This window comes from Miscanthus floridulus, chromosome 8 (genome assembly GCF_019320115.1).
Source record: "Miscanthus floridulus cultivar M001 chromosome 8, ASM1932011v1, whole genome shotgun sequence".
NCBI classification, from domain to species: Eukaryota; Viridiplantae; Streptophyta; class Magnoliopsida; order Poales; family Poaceae; genus Miscanthus; species Miscanthus floridulus.
This window is the reverse complement of record NC_089587.1, coordinates 230,643,794-230,665,260: the sequence shown is the minus strand read 5'-3', so window position 1 is coordinate 230,665,260 and position 21,467 is coordinate 230,643,794. Positions and strand designations below refer to the sequence as shown.

The following is a 21,467-nucleotide window of genomic DNA, read 5'->3' as shown; positions in this document are numbered from 1 at the left end:
GGCCTGGCGGGGATCGATCGATTCGCGTGTGGGTTTTCTAGATTATCTCGTCGATCACGATCGCGTGGAGGGTAGAGATTACACATGCTAGGGGTACGTACGTAGGGCAAGCCGCAAGCCAGGCTTCTGGGCAGTGGGAGCAAGACTCAAAAAATGGGTCTCGTCGGAGGACCTGCTGCAACTTGGGTCGGGCTCTGGACATACGCGCCCGTCACCCGAGCCGCGTTTATTTCTGTTTGTCGCTCGCTTTCTCTTGGAATGAAATGGTGGCGAGATCAGATCACCGCCATGTATGGTTCCGCGTCACATTACTCGCTCATCCGCCGCCGGTGCGTCGGGTCGTGCAGTATGCATATGCATGCGCTGGAAGTGACTCAGCGCAGCGGTGGGCGCGCGTAACTGGCCCGTTGTCACACGGATCTGACTGCATCTGAGCGCGCGATGCCTGTCTATCGACAGCGTTCGGGCTCGGGTGGGTTAATTAGCTGTGGTGCTGCTTTGGTTTGCCGCCTGACCTCCAGCAACCGGGTGGTTAGGAAGCGTGTAATGCAGAGGTCAGCTGGACTGCGTGTGTGGGAGACGTGTTTGGAATTTTGCCGTCGGATCAAGCTAGCTGCAACTGCAAAGGACCGAGCTGTCTTGAAGTTTACTCGACGAAATCTTATCCGGAGAATGTCGCCCTGGGCGTCAAATAAAGGACCCAGCGATCCACGTCATTCAATCAACCACCGCAGGAAGGCAACACAGCCCCGCTCCATAGATCGGCCGGGCACGCCAAAACAGCCGCGACGCCTCACCGCGGTCCCCTGCTAATTAACCCAGGGTTCCGCGAGGTATTTTAGGCCTGCTTTTTGGAAGCAAAATTCAGAGATGAACCCCCCCTGTGAAGAACTAAGATACTTAACTAAAATAAGGTAATAATATCCTCATAGATTACCCACCCAGGAAGAAGTCCGGAAACTAAGATACCTTTTGGACCGATGGATGTGCTAGCCTAGGGTTCCGCCATTGTCGTTGCCGGCGGTCAGGGACGAGAACGGAGCGGAGATGGTAAAGGGACGAGGATATGAGGAATCCCACGGTGTTCTTTTTTGCATAAAACATGCGTGGGCCATGCAGCTGTGGCCACCGTGGCGTGCCACGTTGGGTGAAGCGCTGTCCCGTGGAAGATTTAGATCAAGATGAGACAACTTTAAAAGTTCAGGTAACTGATTGTGAATGCAGCATTGAAGTTTAATTCTAAGAAAACAAGTTACAACAAACAAAAGCAGGCCATACGGAATGGAGAAATTGTTTAACTCTGATTTGAGCGAAAGGAAACAAAACGGCATAAATTCAAGGTCAGACAATACCCTATAAGTCTATAATGATTTAGTACGTAGTATCAGCAAATACTGGTCACTTTTGTACTTTGCACCATAGCAGCAGATCTATTCAGTAAACTAGCTAGAACTCAATTTCATTTTACACTGCTTCAAGGAAAGAGCAAATATAGATATGTACAATCCCATTAATTAACGATAATAATATTAGTAAAGATACCTGCATGAACTTTATCCAGAAGACACGACATGGCAAGGTTGAAAAGGAAAAAAAAAAACTACTAGCCGATTTCTTGGTTAGCACAATTAGTTCGCTTTGCTGTCCCCTCTCTCTGCTCAAAAATAAAGATACCAAATCAAGGAGTAGCAGTTAAAAAAAGACACAGAATTCATTTGTCCATAACTAAGAGTTACCATCAAAATTGTCAACTGGCGACACATCATCTTGTACTGTTCAGACGAAAACTCTGCAGCCATAAGCCAGCCTTGATTGGAGATTCACATAATTTACATTATGTAGGAAGAGAATGCTGAGGAGCAAGCTGCTTTCCAGATAACAATGTATTGTGTGCAGGCGCAAGAACATCCTTCTTCCTCAAAACTATCACAAGGCGTTGAGGCGTTGAGCAGTGCGAAGCTCATCTTCAATTGCGTCTCTCATTAACAAAATCATCCAAGTGGATATGCAACTATGTATACTAATTGGGTGCCATCAAAGTAAAAAAGGAAGAAGAATTCCATGATCAGTCTCGGTACAAATTGACCAGCGAGGGCAAATGAGAAGACCTATGCTTTTGCACTGTTGAACTATTCAGCTTCATGCTACTTCATCAAGAACGAAGTTAATTGGATTAAACATCCAACAGGAACTTCGATCGGATGGTATTTTCTCAGATTCTGAACACCTCAGCAGCTGACCAACTCCATTGAAATCCGCACAAGCCTTAGTAGATATTCACACTTCGGAAGTTAAAATCCAGTACTGTTTTTACTGAAGAAAGACCCTCAACTCTATTTTCATGATTGCCAGCAGCAGAAGCAATTGCCATGTGCGACCTACGAGTAGCCTCAGGCACTATTGACATCATTTGCATATGAAAACCAAAGAATCATTAAATCCTATATAGAATTTATGAACCTTAAGGAACGAAAAGTTGCATAACAATAATGTATGAGGTGTTAGTCTGTGGAATGGGCAAGTCCTAGGATACCCTAAATTTTATGCCTAACCTTCTGATTTGATCAGGAATGGTATGAACTGATCCATTCCCGTACCATTCTATATGGACACAATGTCAATCAATTGAATAAAAGATGTAAGGTCATGCCATTCAGATGAACCCACAATGAAATGATGAACAAAACCATTCAAGAACAAACCTGTTCCTCCGGCTAAACAAGGCACTAGCACTCTCTGACAACCTCCAGCTAAACAAGGCACTAGCACTCTCTGAGGACAACTGAATCAGATATTCACCTAGAAGCAGAACCAGTTGCTAAAGGTGAAATCTAGCGACAGCAATCATCACATCTCATAACGACAATTAACCATTGAGTACATAGATATATGCCTCAAGCCTTGGAACACCACAACAAGGCACAATTTTTCATAATTCACTCATGAATATGACCTAATCAGGCAAGCCTCGGCGCACCTCACATGAGCTCCTCCTCCTTGCGGAGGTACTCCCCGGCATCCGCCTGGTGCAGCACGACGACGGCGTTGGTGTCGGCCTTTCTGCAGTCCTGCGCCGACCTCGCGGCAATGCCGAACCCGAGCGGGACGTCGGCCATGGACATGACGACCACCCCGTCCCCAGCCTTGGTGTTCTCGGTGATGCGCGCGAGGGAGGACTTGGGCACGGAGTTACCGAAGAGGAAGGAGCGCTCAGTGTCGGGCTTGAGCCAGACGCGGCGGCGCGCGTGCGCGGCGAGGAGGTCGAGCGCGTGGACCGTGAGGTGAAATGCGCCGTGGTGGGTGAACTTGCCGATGGGCGTCCCCACGCCGGCGAGGCGCGGGCGGGACACGGCGGTGGCGCGGCGGACGAGCGCCTCGGAGGCGTAGTAGACGCGATTGCGGTGGAGGCGGAGGCAGTAGCGGCCGGGCTCAGCGTCGGGGCCCTCCACTGCGGGCCGCTCCAGGAGGTGCTTCAGGTTGGGCCCCGTGAACCTGAACAGCTTCTCGAATACTTGCGTCGTCTCCTTCTCGTCAAGAGGCCTCATGGCGCGTCGGCGGCGGCGGCTCGGCTCGGGGCGGATGGAAGTTTGGTGCGGGACGGCGGTGGGAGGTGAATTGGGGACGGACGTTAGGGTTTCGAGGTGAGAGGATTAGAGGGTTTGTGCATATGACTTGAGGCAAGGATGAAACAGAGTGCAGCCCATCAAAACAGAAAAAAGGCCCATGACTTATATCACTCGGCACAACTCCCCTCCGAGGGCCCAGCATAGTGATGCTCGTGGTTGGCTTCACGAGAGCATCTCCGACAGCCTTTCGAAATATAAATCTCTAAATTATCATTTAAAGAGTCATTTAAATAGAAATTATTTTCTATATCTTTTTATTCTTCAATAGTTTTTCTATATCTCATCCGCACTCTAGAGAGTTATTCTCGTCTTCTATTTTTAAGTAGCGAAAAATCCACAATAAAAGATAGCTATATTTGGATAACCATTTAGAGAAGCTGTTGGAGGGTAATTTTTCACCAAAATCTCTATTCCTAACGTTTAGGAATGATATGGAGAGTCTCTTGGAAATGCTCTAAGGCAGTCGCAGTTCTCCGGCATGAGGATCTTGTGCCGTTGACAATCAGTGTGGTTGGTTTGTTATGCGACAAGCCATACATGAAAATATATTTTTCAAAGCTCATTGTCGACTCATAATTTTGTGGAGCGCTTCATTGCGGACTTGGAATCGGCTACACCTAGGGGTGAAAGTGGTATGGATAATTCTCCGCTCCGAATCCGAATTTTAAGGATATGGAGAAGTGTTTCTAATATCCGTGCGGGTATGGATAATCTGAATCCAATTATATGCAGATGCGGTGTAGGATATGAGATTGGCGAAATCCAGCGGATATGGATTATCCGATGCTTATAATAGGATAATCTGAATATTTTAAGGAGCTCAAGTGGCAAGAATACAAGTCAGCTCTGTCCATGACACAAGCATTATTATATTGTAGCCCACAATAATGCTCGTCAACTATAGGCTGGTACATTGAAATTACAGGCGATGAAAGAATTATCATCTACCAAAGTAGAGGACTGGTACACGGCAAAGAGTGAAGGCAAAGTTTTGCCTAATAAAATGACTTTTACACACTTGTTTTATACTCATAAATTCAAACTGAGCACTTGTATTAATTTTATGAGCTCTTAAAACGAAATGGTGGAATGATGGTAATTATTTCGCGTTGTACCGCCGCTTTATGGCTTTGGTTAATAAACGGTTTCTCATCATAAAAACAACACGTAAGCACATATTATCCGACTTAAAAAAGTCCGCTCTGCTCCGACACCGGTCCGGATTCCTACCATTTCCGACATCCTAAAAAATCCGTATTCGCATCCAAATCCTCCTGATATTCGATCCGCCCCGAATCCGATCAAGAAAAATCGATTAGGATATGGGGAAGCTATTATCCACTCCGCTCCGCTCCGTTTTCATCCCTAGCTACACCAAATGTGCAGAAGAAAATAGGGATGCCGGCTCGGAACCCTCACTGGATCCCGCCCCCTCAAAGCATGATGAAGATAAATGTCGATGCTACACTATCCAATAATTCTTGCATTGCGACAGTGGCAGCGATTGCAAGGGATGAGGCAAGCACCTTTCTGGGAGCGTCTCCAATTGTGATGGAAGGAGTTTCAGATCCGGAGATGGCGGAAGCGTTGATCTGCAAAGAAGGTCTAGCTCTCGCAAGTGACCTCATGCTTCAGAAGGTCAGGATTACTAACGACTACGCAAACATAGTGAAGAATATGCGTGGCCCGATGATGAGTCCATATGGTCACATCACCAGAGAGATTAATGCTGGCTGGTATGGCAAGCTTCGCATCGGTGGAGGTCGTCTATGAAAGTAGGAACTCGAATGGTGATGCTCATAGATTAGCTAAAAGCTCAATTTCTGAATCTGTAGGGCGGCATGTTTGGCTGCTTTTTCCTCCAAATGAAGTTTGTACCGATTACTCTGATATATGAATAAAGCGGTACTTATTCTAAAAAACCTCTCCTCCGAGGGCAAGGCTCTAGCATCTGTTTGATCATCCGGTCATAATTGGATCAACTTATGGGCATCTTAGGCGTTGTTTAGATCTATTAGCTGTTAATAGTTAGCTAGCTAGTTTAGTACAGCTAGTGAAATAGTTGTTAGTTAAATATTTAACTAACAATTAGCTAGACACGTTTGGATTCAAAGAGAGCTAACTATTAGTTGTATGAATCTAAACAGGACCTTAATGTGGATGTGCTTTTTCTAGGTTCACCCACGCTGTTCTGAGAGGGAACTACTGGGAGGTTCCTTTTTCTGCCATTTGGTAGGATGGTGACTGCAACATGTTCGCCCCTTGATCGTAGCTTATAGTACTCTTATCTGGCTATTTGGAGTTACAAGTAAATCGTTTTAGCAAATAGGAACTAGAGCAATAACAAAAGTGTTGCAACCTGGAACTTCGTGGACATCATCAAAAGGAAGTTTGAGGGCATATCAGTTGAATTGAATGGATGATCGAAGAAAAGGTTCATAGGCTTCCTTGTGGAATATCATTGGCAGCTTCTAAATTCAGCAATGCTGATGAGGCCTTATGCTTTCCCAGCAAAGATGATCAAAAGAACGTTTGGAGATACTTATGCTTTTCCAGCAAACTATACATGTCTTGCTACACCGTTTCTTTTCCTGTATATTGTTATGTTCTATACAAATACTCTGTGGTAAGTCTGATTCATGTTGTACGTGTGCTCGCTCTGACATATTCTCCAAAGAAATTGATAGTAGGAAGTTAGTATTGTCCATATATGTTTTCCTATGTGATCAAAGAATCCTACTTGCTCTCAAGTACATGAGGTGCTTTGACGTGCTATGGTTCTGTCAGGCATATATAAAGGTCCAGTTTGGTAGAGCGTCATTTGTAGGAGCTGGGCATTTCAAAATAAACAACCCCGCGCCATCGGTAGGCCGGCCACGCCCAAACTGCTACGTCCTCGCCCCCGCGACGCCTGACCGCGGCTGCAAGCCTCGGGCCTCGGCAACCGGCGACCGCCGCCCGCCGGCACGTCACGGTCCCAGGCATCATGGCAGCAACACCAATTCATGGAAATGCGAGCAGAAACACCAAGTCTTCATAAAACACAGTCACGCACAGAGGTGCCCTCTTATTGCAGGCCGACAGGGCACGATGGTACCCTGTACAGGCCGGGACGGGCCACGAACAGACCGAATACAGGTCGCACTTCTGCATGCACGGTGCAGTACATACAAGGGAGGCCTAGACACAGGGCACGATGGCGCCCTGTGCAGGCGCGGCGGCCGGGCCATGGCAGACCTTGGTCTTTAATTTGGACGTTGCACTTTCTAGTAGCTTTCGGCTATCTTGGCGATGGAGTTGTACGTCCCAAGAACCGCGCAGACGGCGCCCAGAACCACAGTCACGACGCTTGCGATGACCTTCGGTAGCGGCAACGGATCGGAGTGACAAATAACCAGGTGTCAGTCACTGGAGTGTGAACGACGTTGTCATGTACTGTCTTGAGAGAGAGACCCAGTGTTTACCTGCAAGCGTGTCGCTTTATTCCGAGCGATCTTCAGGAAGCACAGGGCGGGCATTATGAGCGCCTGAAAATGATAGGCAATCATGCAGATACAGTGTTAACAACAAACACGTCTATTGCTCTGTTTGTCATCTCCGCATGCTATGGTACAATAACACGCTGTGGTAAGAGCAAGACTGCTGTTGTCCCGGGATATGATGTTGAAACTTGTTAATTCTGTTAGTTATCACATTGCTTTTCATCAGATATATAGAACACCTTCGTTTTTTCTATAAAAATGTTATGTAGAACGAGGTTTCAGAATCTAGCTAGCTAGCTTTGTTTCAGTAAGAACTATATTTGACTTGAAAGCTTTGTTTTCTTGCACTTTGTTTTATTATACTAGCATGACCATTAAGGTCCTATTTGGAAAAAAAAATGGCACCCAAATTATACTACCGTGACCAGGCAAGTAGTGAAAGTGAAGAGAAGCAACATACCACGAGTATACTAAGAAGAGATCCAATGAGAGCCATCACAAGACCTGGTATGTGCAATACAACTCAGAACCACATGTTCATTCATAAGAAACAAGGAAAAAATGAAGATGCATAAGTCTCCTGTGTATTTTTAGAAAGTATTTTCACTGCCTAAGAAAAGTAAAAGTCTTGTATATATATGCTTCCTTAACAGCAGAGAATCATTATTCATTCTATAGCTTATGAACCTGCTTAATATGAGCAAATAAAGATCAAATTGTTTCTGAAATTTAAAATGAAGCATGTTTTCTCAAGATTTCTGAACATCAAAGACGACTATGTTTTAATATGTTAACAAGGTTAAACATACAAAAGTTATTGATAACTACTGATGCAGACAGGACTCCACGTTTAAGCATAATGCGCCAGTTACATACCAAAGAATGGCAGGAGAAAGGCAATGCATACGCTTGATGCAACAAGGGTAGTCCGCAGCGTAACAGAGAAGACTCTATCAGTCAGAAACCCTGCTGGGCGCAACTCTTCTATACTCCGAGCCAATGGGTTTATCACCAAAGAATATCTGCAAGCAGTTAAGGATGAAGCAATCCTTAAAGGAGACAGACAATTTCAGAAACACAATGTGGTCCTAAAACCCTCAAGTTTCTGAAGTGATAATTAAGATGTGTAAGGATACTTTGTGAAAGGAATGATCGCCTGAAACAAAAAAAAAGGCACAATGAGGGTATATATGAAGGAACACAAAGGGCTCTCAGTTAATTGAATCAGGGCAACCAACAAAAAAATAGTTACCGTGGTCCACAGTGCAACTTTTGACGCAAATGAATCTTTTGGAAGATTCAAAGTTATTTGTGACAGAGTTTTATCTCCAAACATGAGGTAGCCGATAACAGCTATAGCGCCATATATTGCCGTGCATATTGCAAAACTGAAAGCACGATTAGACATAACAGTGAGAAAAATCATTACTGAACAACAAGAGTTACTCCCATCACAATGCAGTTCAAATTGACATATAGCTATCTACATACCATATGTAGAGTGCCCTGTTGAATTTTGTGCGATCGGACATTGACTGATAGATATTTGGAAATACTGAGTGCCCAGCATAGCAAAAACCATAAATACCAATTGCAAATGGAATACCATCCCACTTCACTACTTTCCCTGCCATATGGAACCCTACTTTGCCAGTAGCACCAACTAAACCAACAGATAGGAAAACCAGAAGTGTTGCAAACACACCACCCGCTGAAGGAATAATTAGGTATATCAATCAATCAGTTATAATATGCATGAAAAAACTGAAAAAATGAAGTTGGATGAGAGCAGCCAGACCTGAAAGGTAAGATATTACTCGAAGATCTCGCAACCACACACTGGGCAAGACAACAAGAGCAAATAGAACTCCAAAGAAGTGCCTCCCATCGGCATGAATTCCGTTCCAATCGAAAGTGGTGCTCGTGAAAATTGACGCCAGATTATCACCTTCCAAAATAATAAACTCCACAGAAAAGGACTGCAGTAAAAAAGCATAGATAACACAAATATGAAAAGAATGCAGTCATGTATTTAACCAACAACAACAGCAATAAAAAAGCAAGTTATGCAAAATATAAGGTAGGGAAAATGGGTTTCTTACATAGAGCTCGGTGTACAGAACTATCTGCACAGACAAAACACAAACATCAAATGGTTAGGGCCCTGGAGATTTTGGTAGATATTATTTATCTGTGACAACAACTCTGTTTTATCTACGCAATGTGAGATAGTCAAGAAGGGAATGCAGAAATTACTAACAGTGTTTTTTTTCTTCTGAATTTTGAAATGAGAACAGGTGCTGGCTCAGTGCTCACACGTTCTCAAATCCTATTATTAATTTTTATGCAATAAATTAAATTTCGTGCTAATGAAACCAGGACTTACAGAAATGAGAAGCCGACCGATCCTTCCAAAGGCAGCCTCCCCAATGTCTGGGAAGGTTTTCACACCATCTTTGCTCTCAAAGCAGTACTTGAGGAGAACTCCAGTGTAGCAGCACACCACAGCGAAAAAAGCCAGAACCACAAGGCTGGCCCATCCGGCCTCACGAACCGTGTAGGGAGCAGAGAAAATGCCAATACCAGCAAGCACGTTGACCCCTGCCAACGACAGGCAAAACATGAGACACGTCCAATCCTAGGAAATTCAGTAAGTGCCATTTCAGTTACAGTACATTGCAAGGGTAGAACTGTACCATTGAACACGGTTTGCGTCAGATTGCATCCCGGAGTGATTGGGGCTTGTTGCAAACTATCTGAGCATTTCCCATCACTTAGCACTGAACCGAAGGGTTCTGCTTCTGCAAGCAAGTTCTTGGCTGAATCTTGCTTCCCCTGTGGCTTGTCCGACAGGAGAGGCAGCTTCAGGTCCGAGCCCAGGCCACTGCAGTCACCGCCGCCGACGTGACCGAAGCCCGGAGGCGCCGCAATGGTGTAGGTGTCAGTCGCTTCCCTAGTGGGGTTGGAAAATAAACGACATGTCACATGTGAACACAAGATCGTTTACTAATCGTTTCGGAACAAGATCGCCCGTGCCTTTCGAAGAAGGAATGAGATCGTAGAGAATGCACCGCGCGCGGACGTACCGGAAGCTCCGCGGCCACCGCTGGGAGTTCAACGAGCCCGCCTCCACCTCGTCCTCGCTGTCGCCATTCCTGCCTAGTAGCGGCGGCGGGACGTCCTCGATGTCTCCGTCCTCCTCCTCCATCACGGAACGCTCCTCCTCCCACTCCGCCGCCGCCGCCGCCGCCGCCATTTCGCTCTACCTCAGTCGCTTGGAGATGAGGAAGGAAGACGTCTGGGAATGTTTTTAGGCGCGGTGCGGCGGCGGGGGGGAGGGGGCGGCCGAAATATAGGGAAGCGCACGCGCGCGGCGAGACCGCGAGCTGCTCGGAGCAGCCAGTTGGCTTTACTGGACGCGCGCGGCGGTGAGGCTGACGTGGGGGCCCGTGAGGCCGTGACCGGACGCGTCAGCCGCCGGCTGGTGGGGCTGGCCTGGGGCTCGGTGACCTGGCTGTGTGTACTTGGATTTGGGTGCTCTTCGATAGTTCGATCACCTGAAGCTGCATGCTCCAAATTGACGCATGCAGAGTCAACTTTTCACTGTACTAGCCTACTATATGTGGCATGCAGAGTGAATGAGTGAGTTTTATCATACATGACCAAATCGCTCATCATGCATGCATGCATGAACAAACTGCCAAAGAAAGTTTCATCATGCATGACGCACGCATGCATGCACAAAAATTCATCATAGACCAAAAGTTTCACAAACAAAAAAAAAAATACAATATATAATGGCTGAAATTCATAGGCCAAAGGCCTCGGCCCTGCTGACCAAAGCGTTCGGATAAGGATTACTTCTACTTTACCTGTATGGTAGCAGCACGGGAAAAAGGTAAAATACACTATGCATCGAATCGAAGCATCAAGCCACCAATAAAACTAAAATACTTGCTGTGGCAGGAAAGGAATTAAATTATTCCCTAAAATAATCAAATGCAATTAGAAAGTAGGAGTACTAATTTTGAGATGTACTATATTTGACGAGCCAGCATGCATGATACAGATGATACACAGGATCAACGAGAGCACACCGGCCTCTGTCTATTTCTATTTGTCCTATCTTCACCACGGGTTCGGTGTGCATTGGGGGAGTAGGTAAGATGATCAACAAGATATGCATGCAATTGTTCTTCCCTGAGATATGATAATTATCACTGACAAGATGGCACAATGCATGCATGATATGTCGACATGTATAATATAGGTGTCAGGCCAGATCACGTCCAATAAGCTACCAGAGCTCCTAGCTCCTAGCTCGTTCGTGTTGGCTACATCGATGGGATATCACTGGGTTGATGTGTGCATCACTGGACCTATCGATCGGGGCAGGTGTGATAAGTGATGGGCCGGGTGCTCGACAAAAACAAGCGCACAGTACGTGCAGCCAGTAGAGGCCGGCCTGGCGTGTGCACGACAAAAAGGATCATGCATACATACTCGTACACGGTAGCAATTATTTCGCTGGCTCTACGTTATCCCTGACAAGACCGTTCGTTCGCTCGACATGATAGCTAGCTAGTTATATATGGAACAATGGTCGCTGATGGCCGGACGTGCTTTGCTTGATGCAATTGCACACCATTTTTAAACGTATCCCTCAACTTTAGTGGGCACGTAATAATGTGCATGGACGACGATGCCCTGCACCTGCAGGGACAGCCGGACAGGGAGGGAGGGAGGAAAGAAGGCGGTCCAGACTCCAGACGATCGAACGGACGTACAGGGCAGCTTTTCGGCTACGCGCCAAGTACGCGCGGCGTATTGGTGAGACGGATATATGGAAAGCTGTCGGTATGCCATGTGCCAACTGTATCGTGCGAATTAGCATGCAACAGCTAGCTATGGTATCAATCCCTACGAACATGCATGGCCGCAGCTGCAGCAAGAATCCGGCCCTACGTCAAAAGAATTTTTTTTTTAATTCTCATTCCTCCAGCATCAAACAATTTCAGTCTAACTAATTAATAAGGCTCTTTTTGCATTGATCCGATTATATAGTCTACGATTTAGTTGGCCAAAGTTAATAGAAGGACTAAACTTAGACCACTTGAACTTATTACTTGTGTAATCTAAAGTTTTTTTTTATAAGGTTGGCGAAACTGTAAACCTCTTGTTTGGAGTCTCAAGAGTTAAAATAGTCTAAAGATCATGAGATCCAAACAACTTGAATGTACATACAAAAGAAATAGCATTTATAGCACCAAATAAATAGCATTAAATTAATTATATAAAATATGTTTTTACTAATTTCTTAAAAGTATAAATGTCGATATTGTTTCTAGTAACGTGATCAAACTTAAAAAAAAGTTTGACTTATTCTAACCTAGAAGTGTAGTTCTTTTAGGATGGAGGTACATACAATTGGCGTGATCAAAGGCCAGATGCATGAGTAACATGCACGAGGTTCTTGTCGTTGGCTGCTTGAGTCGTGTCATCTCAAGGCGGTGAGTTGTTTGTTTGTTTACTAACTTTATTACTTGCCTCAAAATAACGTCTCGGTTTTCGAAAAAGCAAATTTTTTTAAGTTTGATTACATTTATACAAAAAAATCAACATTTTGTATCTCCTTATATGTTTATTATGAAAATATATTTTAATTAATATTGATCTGATAATATTTATTAAGCATCATAATATTAGTATATTCTTTTTGTAGATAATGGACTTGATTAGCGTAATAGAGGATATGAACAGACAGCGGATTATGTATTCTTTTTTTTTTCTTGAGAGAGAGGAAGACAGAAAACTGCTGTGAAGGTGTTGTACTTGTACTAGACACCGCCATGGCGCCATCCACCGGAGTCATGCTGAGCATGCCCACATGGCGAGCTGGTCCTGCCCTCCTCAGCCCTCACCTCCATTTCAGAGCATGTATAGGTCCGCCTGAGATGCGTGCCGTCAGCGTCCCACGAGGTCCTGTATTCTGCGGCGGGTCCCCACGCTTGCCTCCGGCAAGAAGGCCCTTCCGCTCGTCTGCGCCTCTAGCCTTTAATTTTTTTTCCTTTTGACGAGAGAGAGAGAGAGAGAGAGAGAGAGAGAGGAGGTTCTTCATGTTGGATGCAACATCAGCCCAAAGCTGAACCGCCCAACGGCTGAAGAAGGATAAAGTGCACATTACCTTTCTCAATTTTTGTAAAAGTTTGTTTTTCCTCCCTTAACTCTAAAATCGGATAAACCACTTCCCTAAACTTTTAAAACCGTTCGTTTTACCTCCGTGACCGGTTATAAGCGATTTTCAAAGGCGGTTTTGTCTTTTTCTTTTTTATTTATTTTGGCTGAATCTTTGAAAAATCATAAATGGAAAAATCTATTTTTGTTGGACTCCACATGAGTAGATATACATAGTAAACATATAATATGATATGCTTTAGTACAAAACTTTTGTTGTAGCTTTAGATTTATGATTTTCTGTAATTAATTCATAGCTGTAGTTTCTATGGTCCAATTGTGGTGAATTTTTTATGGTGGTCTAGTTATTATATGCTTTAATTGTAGTAAAAATTGCATACTTGTTTCTATTTTTACACACTTTTAACTATTTTAAAACTATTTAATAAGCATAAAACTATATAAATCTATAACTCAGTTATACATTATCCAATAAGCATGAATTTTTACTACAGTTCCATCATATAGTAATTATCCCACCATAAAAATTTCACCATAATTGGATCATAGAAACTACAGCTTTGAATTAATTACACGAAAGCATAGATCTAAAGCTCCAGCAAAAACTTTGTACTAAATCATACCATATTATATATTCACTGTGTAGATCTACTCATGTGGAATCCAAGAAAATTGGATTTTCCATTTTATGATTTTTCTATGACTTACTATGATTTTTCAAACATTCAGCCAAAATAAATAAAAAAGAAAAGGACAAAACTACCTTTGAAAACCACATATAACCGGGTCAGGGAGGTAAAATGAACGGTTTTAAAAGTTGATGGAGGTGTTTATCCGGTTTTAGAGTTCAAAGAGAAAAACTAGATAGTTTAGGGAAGTAAAATAGACTTTTTCCGCTGAAGGACGCATGGTCCATCCTTAGACGCAACTTATAAAACAGCCCAACTGAAAATCGCTGAAAAGCGCATGGCCCATCTTGAAACATGCAAGTCCACACCAGCTGCAGGAACTTGCAGCCCATCTGCTGAAATTTAGTTTTTTCTCAAAAAAAAAATGCTGAAATTTAGTGCATGTTTGGTTGGAGCTGGGGGAAAGTTGTCTAACCAAATCAGATGTCTGAGATTATTGTCTTTACCAAACAACTTTCTCAAGGTCTGAACCAAATAGACCCTCACAAGACATATAGGTCATTATTATCTAAAAAAAAGCACATATAGGCAGGAGCAGAGCTCAGTGGAGACAATACTGGGCTTTGGCCCTGTTTGCCCGCGACCAAACTTTGAAGACAAGAGAAGCCTTAGACTCTGCTAAAAAAAAGCCTTAGACATTAGGAGTCAATGAGTGATAAGTGATCTATTTTATCACTTTTGTACTCAGTTCTCTGAGTGCGACGATCATGTCACCGTTGAGCAAAACTTACTCCCTTCTGAAGTTGATTAGATTTATAAAAAATATCAACAATACTTGTATCTTCAGGCAATTTATTATAAAAATAGATTTAACGATATATCTAATGATATTAATTATACACTATAAATATTAATATTTTATTATAAATATTTTGGTTAAAGTTAAAAGAGTTCGACTTCTCAAAAAATGAGAACGACATTTATTTTGGGACAGAAAGAGTAAACCACAAGGAATCATGACATCTCACTAGTTGTCAGACGCCACCTGAGAGGATGACACCTATATTATATTAGTTCTAAAACTCACATGTCATGGTGCTTCCTATGAAAATGGGACCCTTGCATTCATACCACTATTTTTTTATCGAAATTATAGCCTTGCCCCTATTTTTTTTAACTTTATGAATTTACTCCTACATTTTCAGAACGGCACCATATCATGCCCTCTTAGCGTAATGATATGGGGGTAACCATATCTAAATCATATATGTGGTAATCCGAGCACTCCTTATGTAGCCAACTAAACACATTAGTTACACCAAACAAACCGCATGATGCACGACCTGATGAACGAACTAGCAGCTTACACGAGCAGAGATCGTGTATGCTCAGACCCTGAGCCCAGGCAACAATTGATTGTAGTACAATTTCGTGTACTGTAGCATAAGCCATAACATATCGCAGGATCATTACATTTGTACAGTTAACAAAAAATACATTATAGCGTGACCCTGCTCAAAAGCAGCCACAGCCCACAGGTGCATTTGTTCATGACAGAGCAGTCTGTGCTAACATTTTGCCAGAAGCCACAGCCTCATAATTTACAGAGTCCTCCACGGTCACAAACAATGTAGTCACACCCTTCAATGTTAGATGTTTATAAGTCTATGTAACGATGTATTCTTTTTCTTTTCTTTTTTCAAGAAATCTATAGGCACAGAGACATCTGAATATACAACATGAACGTAGCTACTAGTTAACTTACAACCATTCAATCTATACCAGTCAGAAGCTTCATCACACTTTGATTGAGATTCGAGATACCTTCCACACATCCACAGATGGGCTTTCATTGAAATTCAAGTTACTTCCTCACATCCACAGATGGCACCCAAGTTCAATTCACTGTAACTAGTTGGCTTGTAACCTCCTTCAAGAACCAAATAAGACTAATTCACAATAGTCAGCTATGACCACTGTACTTAGCATAAGCAAACACAACTCTAGTCTTCAGGTTCAGCTGAGAAATCTGGCTCATCTGGCTTCGTTAGCTTAGGCAACTCTTTCATGTTCTGAGGCACTTTTCTAGTCCTAGCTATGAATTTTTGAGCAAGACTATTCTTGGGCGGAGAATCGTCTTCTTCATTATCCACTTCATCTAATCTAATGGAATTGAACGACTCCCTCATACTCAGGTCCTTAGCCATCTTCCTCCTCTTGTACCGTCTCCAAGCAGCTTGGATGAAGCATGATGCCCATGTTCTCCAGTGGTGCGAGTAATACCGGAAAGTGTGTTGCAACTTCTTGCTGTGCAGCCGCCTGAACTGGCTGGCAACAAACTTGAGATCCTCGGCCTGGAGTGCAAAGGCCTCCACTTCTATCAGTGCCTTCACTGTCCGAGTGGATGATGGCAAGTTTGTAGTAGGCCTGGGGACAAGAGCCCATCCAAGAAGTTCCTCACCACAAAAATCACCAGGTTTCAGGGTAATTGAATTGAAGAAGCCAGTGCGGCCACCATTTGTTGTGGAGCTTTCCAATTTTCCACGGATGATGAAGAGCATCTCAGTCACTGGATCGCCTTCACGGACAATGTATGTGCCTTTTGTGCACAGTGATGATACAAGACGCTCACAGATGGCATCAAGAAGTTGATTATCCATCTGGGAGAAAAATGGAACCTGCAGCAATGCGATACGAAGCAACATTACCATACAATTATGTAGAAAGCAATAGTATAGTGCAACTGTACCAGGAAGGAAAGGGTATGTATTTGGATTGCTATAAAATATGAGTGCGGATTGTCAGCAACATTAGAGTGGTGTACTTGAAAGACATTTCTTTTGTATAATGAAACTAGGGCCATAACACCCATTGTACCACGACATTTCTTAGCTACAAGTGTATCCTAGAAATGAGAAGCAAATCACCTAAATTTTCTCTCGCGACACTGGAACTATGATGCTCACTTCTGACATAGAAAAGATACCACAAAAATTCAGGGTTATTATGGTGATAGACAAGTTTGGTATATGCAGAAATGAAGTGGTGGTAACCATCATCCACAAGACAAGCATAGAAGTTTCAAATACATTGACAAAGGCATGTAAAAGCATTTACCCGTCGAACAAGACCCAGGCAAAGGTGGCGCTTAATGTCACGTCGAAGGTCTGCAGGCAGAGCTTGCAATATTGACTCTTCGTTCACACCCCTAGTTGCAAGCCACTTGTACTGGATAAATCGTCTCACCCTTTCCCTCAGTTCAGAAGGAAGTTGACGATGTCTCATCCATTCCTCAGTATCTCTTTGCTTTAATCTCCATTCCTCAACCCTCACAGTAATAGATTGCAGGTAGGTCTTGACAATAATCATCACGTTGTAAGATAGAAAATTCCAAAATAGGTTCAAATTAATACAATTTTCAAAGTGATTATTAACGTTCACGTATAAAAAATGTTTACAACACAAAGCATGCAGTTAAGTGGATAAAAAGTACCTGCACATTTCCAATCAAATGCGCAAACAAGACAAGACCAAGTACCGCCAAGAATATACAATACAGTGTCTCACCAAGATAGGTACTCACACTAAGAGTCTGACCGTAGCAGCTGTTCGAAAATGAAAGCAATATATAGCGCGTTAGCAAAAAAACATATAAAGTTATTAACTTAGAATTGGTAAAGTAAAAAAACATGAGAACGAAGACACAGTAAAGAACTACTGAATCAGGTAGAAATTTCAAAGCTTAAACATGAACTTGCAATTGCAAATTGAAGAGTAAGATCCTAACATTTTGTCGTAACACATGACAATATGTTGTTCTTGTCAAGGTCCCCAACCCATACAGTGGTGTCAAACAACATTTGGTTTATGCAAGGAACATGTAAAATAAGTTTCCATCTGGCACTCTAATTTGAACCATAATTATGAAAATGCCTGCTAAGGACATACCTTAAATTCTGCAACCCCCACCAGAGGGAATAGAAATACTTCATTGCAAAACTTTGAGCAGGGGCTTGATTAGACAATGCAGGCCCAAACATACCAAAATCAAAACTAATAGTGCCATCGCTAGCATTACATTGACTGAAGACAGCAGTTGTATTCGCCCAAGTAGCATTAAGTGTCGTGTCACAATCTAGGTAATTAATATGACAATCAGTTTCACTCAAGCAACTCGTCTTCCAGCAGAATGTCTGGCGATCAACTGATAGCAGATACCATAGTGCACCTAGAACCTGAAAGAACAAAGAAGAGGAACAAGAGATGAACAGTTTGCATCACATCTAACAATTAGCTACAACAAGATACGGAATGATGAAACCACTTGAGTGCATATGAGTATCATACATGACTAGCTATCAGATAGAGCACCATGTTGTATGCAGCCCCTTCCCAAGCGGTCTTTGCGACAACTCCAGTAGCTTTGACAATTTCATAAGTTAAGGGGAATATCAGGTACAATCTTGGAAGATACTGAGCAAGAACTATGAGCACCAAAATGTTATTGTTGTGCTCAGCAGAGGAATACTTTATGACTGGTATCACAAACCAAACAATAATCTGCACAAAAAGTGGAAGATGTGTAAGTTAAAGGTACAGTCCAAACTGGAAACAGATAAAAACGATAAGAGGGTTACATGCCAACGTTTTTGTATCAGGTTTCTTGTCCATATGAATGGCTGTGTGTTTTACATTGGTTCGCCAAGCACTGTCCGGATCCTCTACCTTCATCAGGACTTGGGGGACCATCATTTTTAAACAACACAGGCAGAGTTCCCAAAGAGAACACAGAGAAATGGTTTTCTCCTTTAATATTTTGGCCTCTAAGGCTTGTATAGCTGAATAAAAATGAACTAGGACAAACTGCATATTTTAACTAAAAGTGGCAGGGGCAAGCCATTCATTAAAAGAGAGCAGAAAAGGAGGCTCTAGGCTTTCAGTAGACAGATGTTGTGCGCACAATAGGAGTTTCATATTTAAAAGCCAATTGTAGTAACTAGTAAGCTCATCAACTGACAAACTAACATGAAAGTGATATTTGAACGGTGTTCAGTACTGGAACACGAAAAGATATGAAGCGATAGGAAGTTAAAGTTTAGCTAAAGTACAGACGGGACATACAATGATATGTGTTTGGCAATGATGCAACAACGATACTAGTCAAACCGTATTGGAATGGATGTAGTTACCTGTTTCCAAAAGAAATAATGCATGTATCTATAATTTTTATAGCAAACCAGAAGTGCATTGGATGAATGTTTATCTCTTATAAGCTCCAAAATATCTAAGAGTGTCACTTAAATCCCATTTTTGAAAAATGAAGTTCGCTGTAAACCACAGTTGAATATGGCGCCTATTTAGCCAGAGTAATCTTTTATGGAATGCCTTCTTTTCAGATAATGAGGCTAGGATGGTAGAACCTGGAAATAATTGTAATTATATTGTCTTAAGTGTTACCTGAGCAGCATTAACAAGTATCTATAACAAGTTCTTTAAGAGTTAAAGGGGGGCCGTTTGCATTGCATCAGAACAGCATAGAGTTATTACAATCCCAGGTTCAAGTTTAACATATATCTATACCTAGAATTATTAGCATATTATCTGAATTGCAACTGCCCGGTGAGCTTTAGTAGTTTGGTTGTATCCAGACAATAATTGCCTAAAATAAGATCAAGAATAGCGAATACTCATGACAAACCAGCTTATCAGCAAGGATCATAAGTAGTATAGTATAATTAACAAGAACAAAAACCAATAGAAGCACCAAGTTACCTGTGGCAAAGGCAATGCAGCCGCCACATCAACAGCTAAGTCAGATCTGATATATTTGCACGCAATTTCCTTGGGATCTGTGACAAGGTCTCCTCTTCCAAACACCCTCAGAGTCGAGCTCGGGTTGATATATGCTGTTCTGAACTTTATTATGATGTGCAAGACATACAATAAATCGGCAATCGATCTGAAGAATGTAACACCGACGGCGAAACGGGTGTCTGTTCCCACACAGAATTTGGGGCTGCCGTAGCTGATCTTGGGCACATAGAAGTAGAGGGGGTCTATAAATAGCGCGACGAAGCAGGAGAAGAGGAAGATGCGGTTCCATGTCAAGATGAAGTCGCTTGACGGGTCAAAAATCTTGTTGTACCACTGCTCATCGCTGGCGACAAAGGCCCTGTGCTTCTTCGAGGTCCCCACGCTTAGCTTGCTAGCAGCCAGCCCCGCCTGCTTCTGGTGAATCGGTATGGCTGGCCTCATTGGCGATGGCCCCGGCGCATCAGCTGCTGACCCCCGAAAAATCCTGGAGACTACTCTGGTGCTGCTGCCCCACCACGCAGCGAACAAATCGCAGTCCATCGACGACTTGGAAATTGATTGCTGGCAAGCGTAGAAACGGAAGACCAGGGCGGAACTAGCCCTCGGAGCAATCCATCGGAGCGAGCTTCCTTACCAGCAAAGAGGAGAAATACATCCGAGCCCCGTGTGGATCTGCACTTCCGTGAGGAGGACGAAGGCCGCCGCGGCGACGGTGGAGGAGGACGAGCGAGGGGACGGAGCGCGAGAGAGCAACTGGCCGCGACGTGCTCCGGCGGAAGGAGCGTGGCGATGCGCAAGCGGGGCGCGGCCAGGCGAAGAACGGCTTCGCTTGACGGCGCTCGTGGCGGGCGCCGGGAGGCCGGGACGAGTACCGGGCCGCCGGCGACGTGCCGGGGACCAGCGAGGCGAATCCGGGATCAGGAGGAGGCAGGGGCGAGGTGGACAGCGAAGCGAGTCAGCGGAGTGGAGCAGAGCCGGCGGCGAGGAGTTCGAGGAAGGAGCGGGGCCGGCGCGCGTGGGGCGTGGGAGCGGAAACTCCCGGACCGGATTGGTGCGGATGCGGACGCTTCGCCACCGGCTTAATTACTTTGTTAGTCGCCGCTAATTGACGGGATTGGGGTTAAAACTTGGGGTTAGTGGCGCAGTTTTCACTGTGGTTAGTGCTAAGCGCGGACGGTAAATGGAGTTTTCCTCCGGGGACACGGCGATAGCCGGTAGGCGGCAGTGATCGCCGAGAAATGGAGTTTTTCGCTGATGGAAGTTGGCAAGTAGTCGCCGAGAGCGAGAGGGAGACGAGCGTTCATCTACAACGGAGTTGACTTGGAGGGCTTTGGGCCTGTTTTGATCCATGGGTGCATCTCCAAGATTCTTTATATCTTCATAATTTACATGAATGGAGATTTTAGTGAAAAATACACTCAAACAGTCTTTTCAATTGGATATCCAAATATAGGTATCATCTATTCTAGCTTTTTCGCTAGCCAAAGATAGAGAGCGATGATGTGTAACATCCCAGATGTTCAAAAGCAGTTAAAATTTGATCAAGAGCATCATAAAGCATAACTATCAAGTGGTGTTTCATTAATGCATATTATGTTTCAATAAGAGCATGTCCATGTTGCACATTTGATGTTTCATGTGTTGCTTTGTAATGTTTCATACGTTGTCTAAGTGATGTTTCATTTATAGCTTTGCTATGTTGCATATATAGAGTTTCATAT

The 21,467-nt window shown here is 43.6% G+C and overlaps 2 protein-coding genes and 1 pseudogene across 2 annotated transcripts; all 3 read right to left on the bottom strand.

Annotated features, from left to right (window-relative positions):
- Nucleotides 1-1,946: 1,946 nt before the first annotated feature.
- Nucleotides 1,947-3,650, bottom strand: LOC136478504 (uncharacterized; annotated as a pseudogene).
- A 2,536-nt stretch (nt 3,651-6,186) lies between these two features.
- On the bottom strand, nt 6,187-10,414 carry LOC136475327 (amino acid transporter AVT1A-like). Its single transcript, XM_066472870.1, has 12 exons — nt 10,195-10,414; nt 9,805-10,061; nt 9,495-9,709; nt 9,211-9,234; nt 8,907-9,087; nt 8,600-8,819; nt 8,361-8,496; nt 8,245-8,264; nt 7,985-8,130; nt 7,569-7,612; nt 7,091-7,153; nt 6,187-6,985 (listed from the first exon to the last, which is right to left on the bottom strand). Exons 1-12 carry the CDS (start codon nt 10,362-10,364, stop codon nt 6,893-6,895), a joined length of 1,569 nt encoding a protein of 522 aa, XP_066328967.1. The 5' UTR covers nt 10,365-10,414; the 3' UTR covers nt 6,187-6,892.
- Nucleotides 10,415-15,406: 4,992 nt separating this feature from the next.
- Nucleotides 15,407-20,955, bottom strand: LOC136478502 (cyclic nucleotide-gated ion channel 17-like). The gene is made up of 6 exons (XM_066476980.1): nt 19,705-20,955; nt 18,280-18,492; nt 17,881-18,167; nt 17,426-17,537; nt 17,050-17,286; nt 15,407-16,610 (listed from the first exon to the last, which is right to left on the bottom strand). The coding sequence occupies exons 1-6, from the start codon at nt 20,284-20,286 to the stop codon at nt 15,936-15,938; spliced, it is 2,106 nt and encodes a 701-aa protein (XP_066333077.1). The 5' UTR covers nt 20,287-20,955; the 3' UTR covers nt 15,407-15,935.
- Nucleotides 20,956-21,467: the final 512 nt, after the last annotated feature.

Coding starts and splice junctions, on each gene's coding strand:
- LOC136475327 (XM_066472870.1), bottom strand. CDS start 10,364: ATGGCGGCGGCGGCGGCGGCGGCGGAGTGGGAGGAGGAGCGTTCCGTG. Junction 9,710..9,804: donor GACGCAAACCGTGTTCAATG/GTACAGTTCTAC, acceptor TGTCGTTGGCAG/GGGTCAACGTGCTTGCTGGT. Junction 8,131..8,244: donor GCGATCATTCCTTTCACAAA/GTATCCTTACAC, acceptor AACTGCTTGCAG/ATATTCTTTGGTGATAAACC.
- LOC136478502 (XM_066476980.1), bottom strand. CDS start 20,286: ATGGACTGCGATTTGTTCGCTGCGTGGTGGGGCAGCAGCACCAGAGTA. Junction 18,493..19,704: donor CTGCATTGCCTTTGCCACAG/GTAACTTGGTGC, acceptor CTTTTTGTGCAG/ATTATTGTTTGGTTTGTGAT. Junction 17,538..17,880: donor TGGGGGTTGCAGAATTTAAG/GTATGTCCTTAG, acceptor ATTTTCGAACAG/CTGCTACGGTCAGACTCTTA.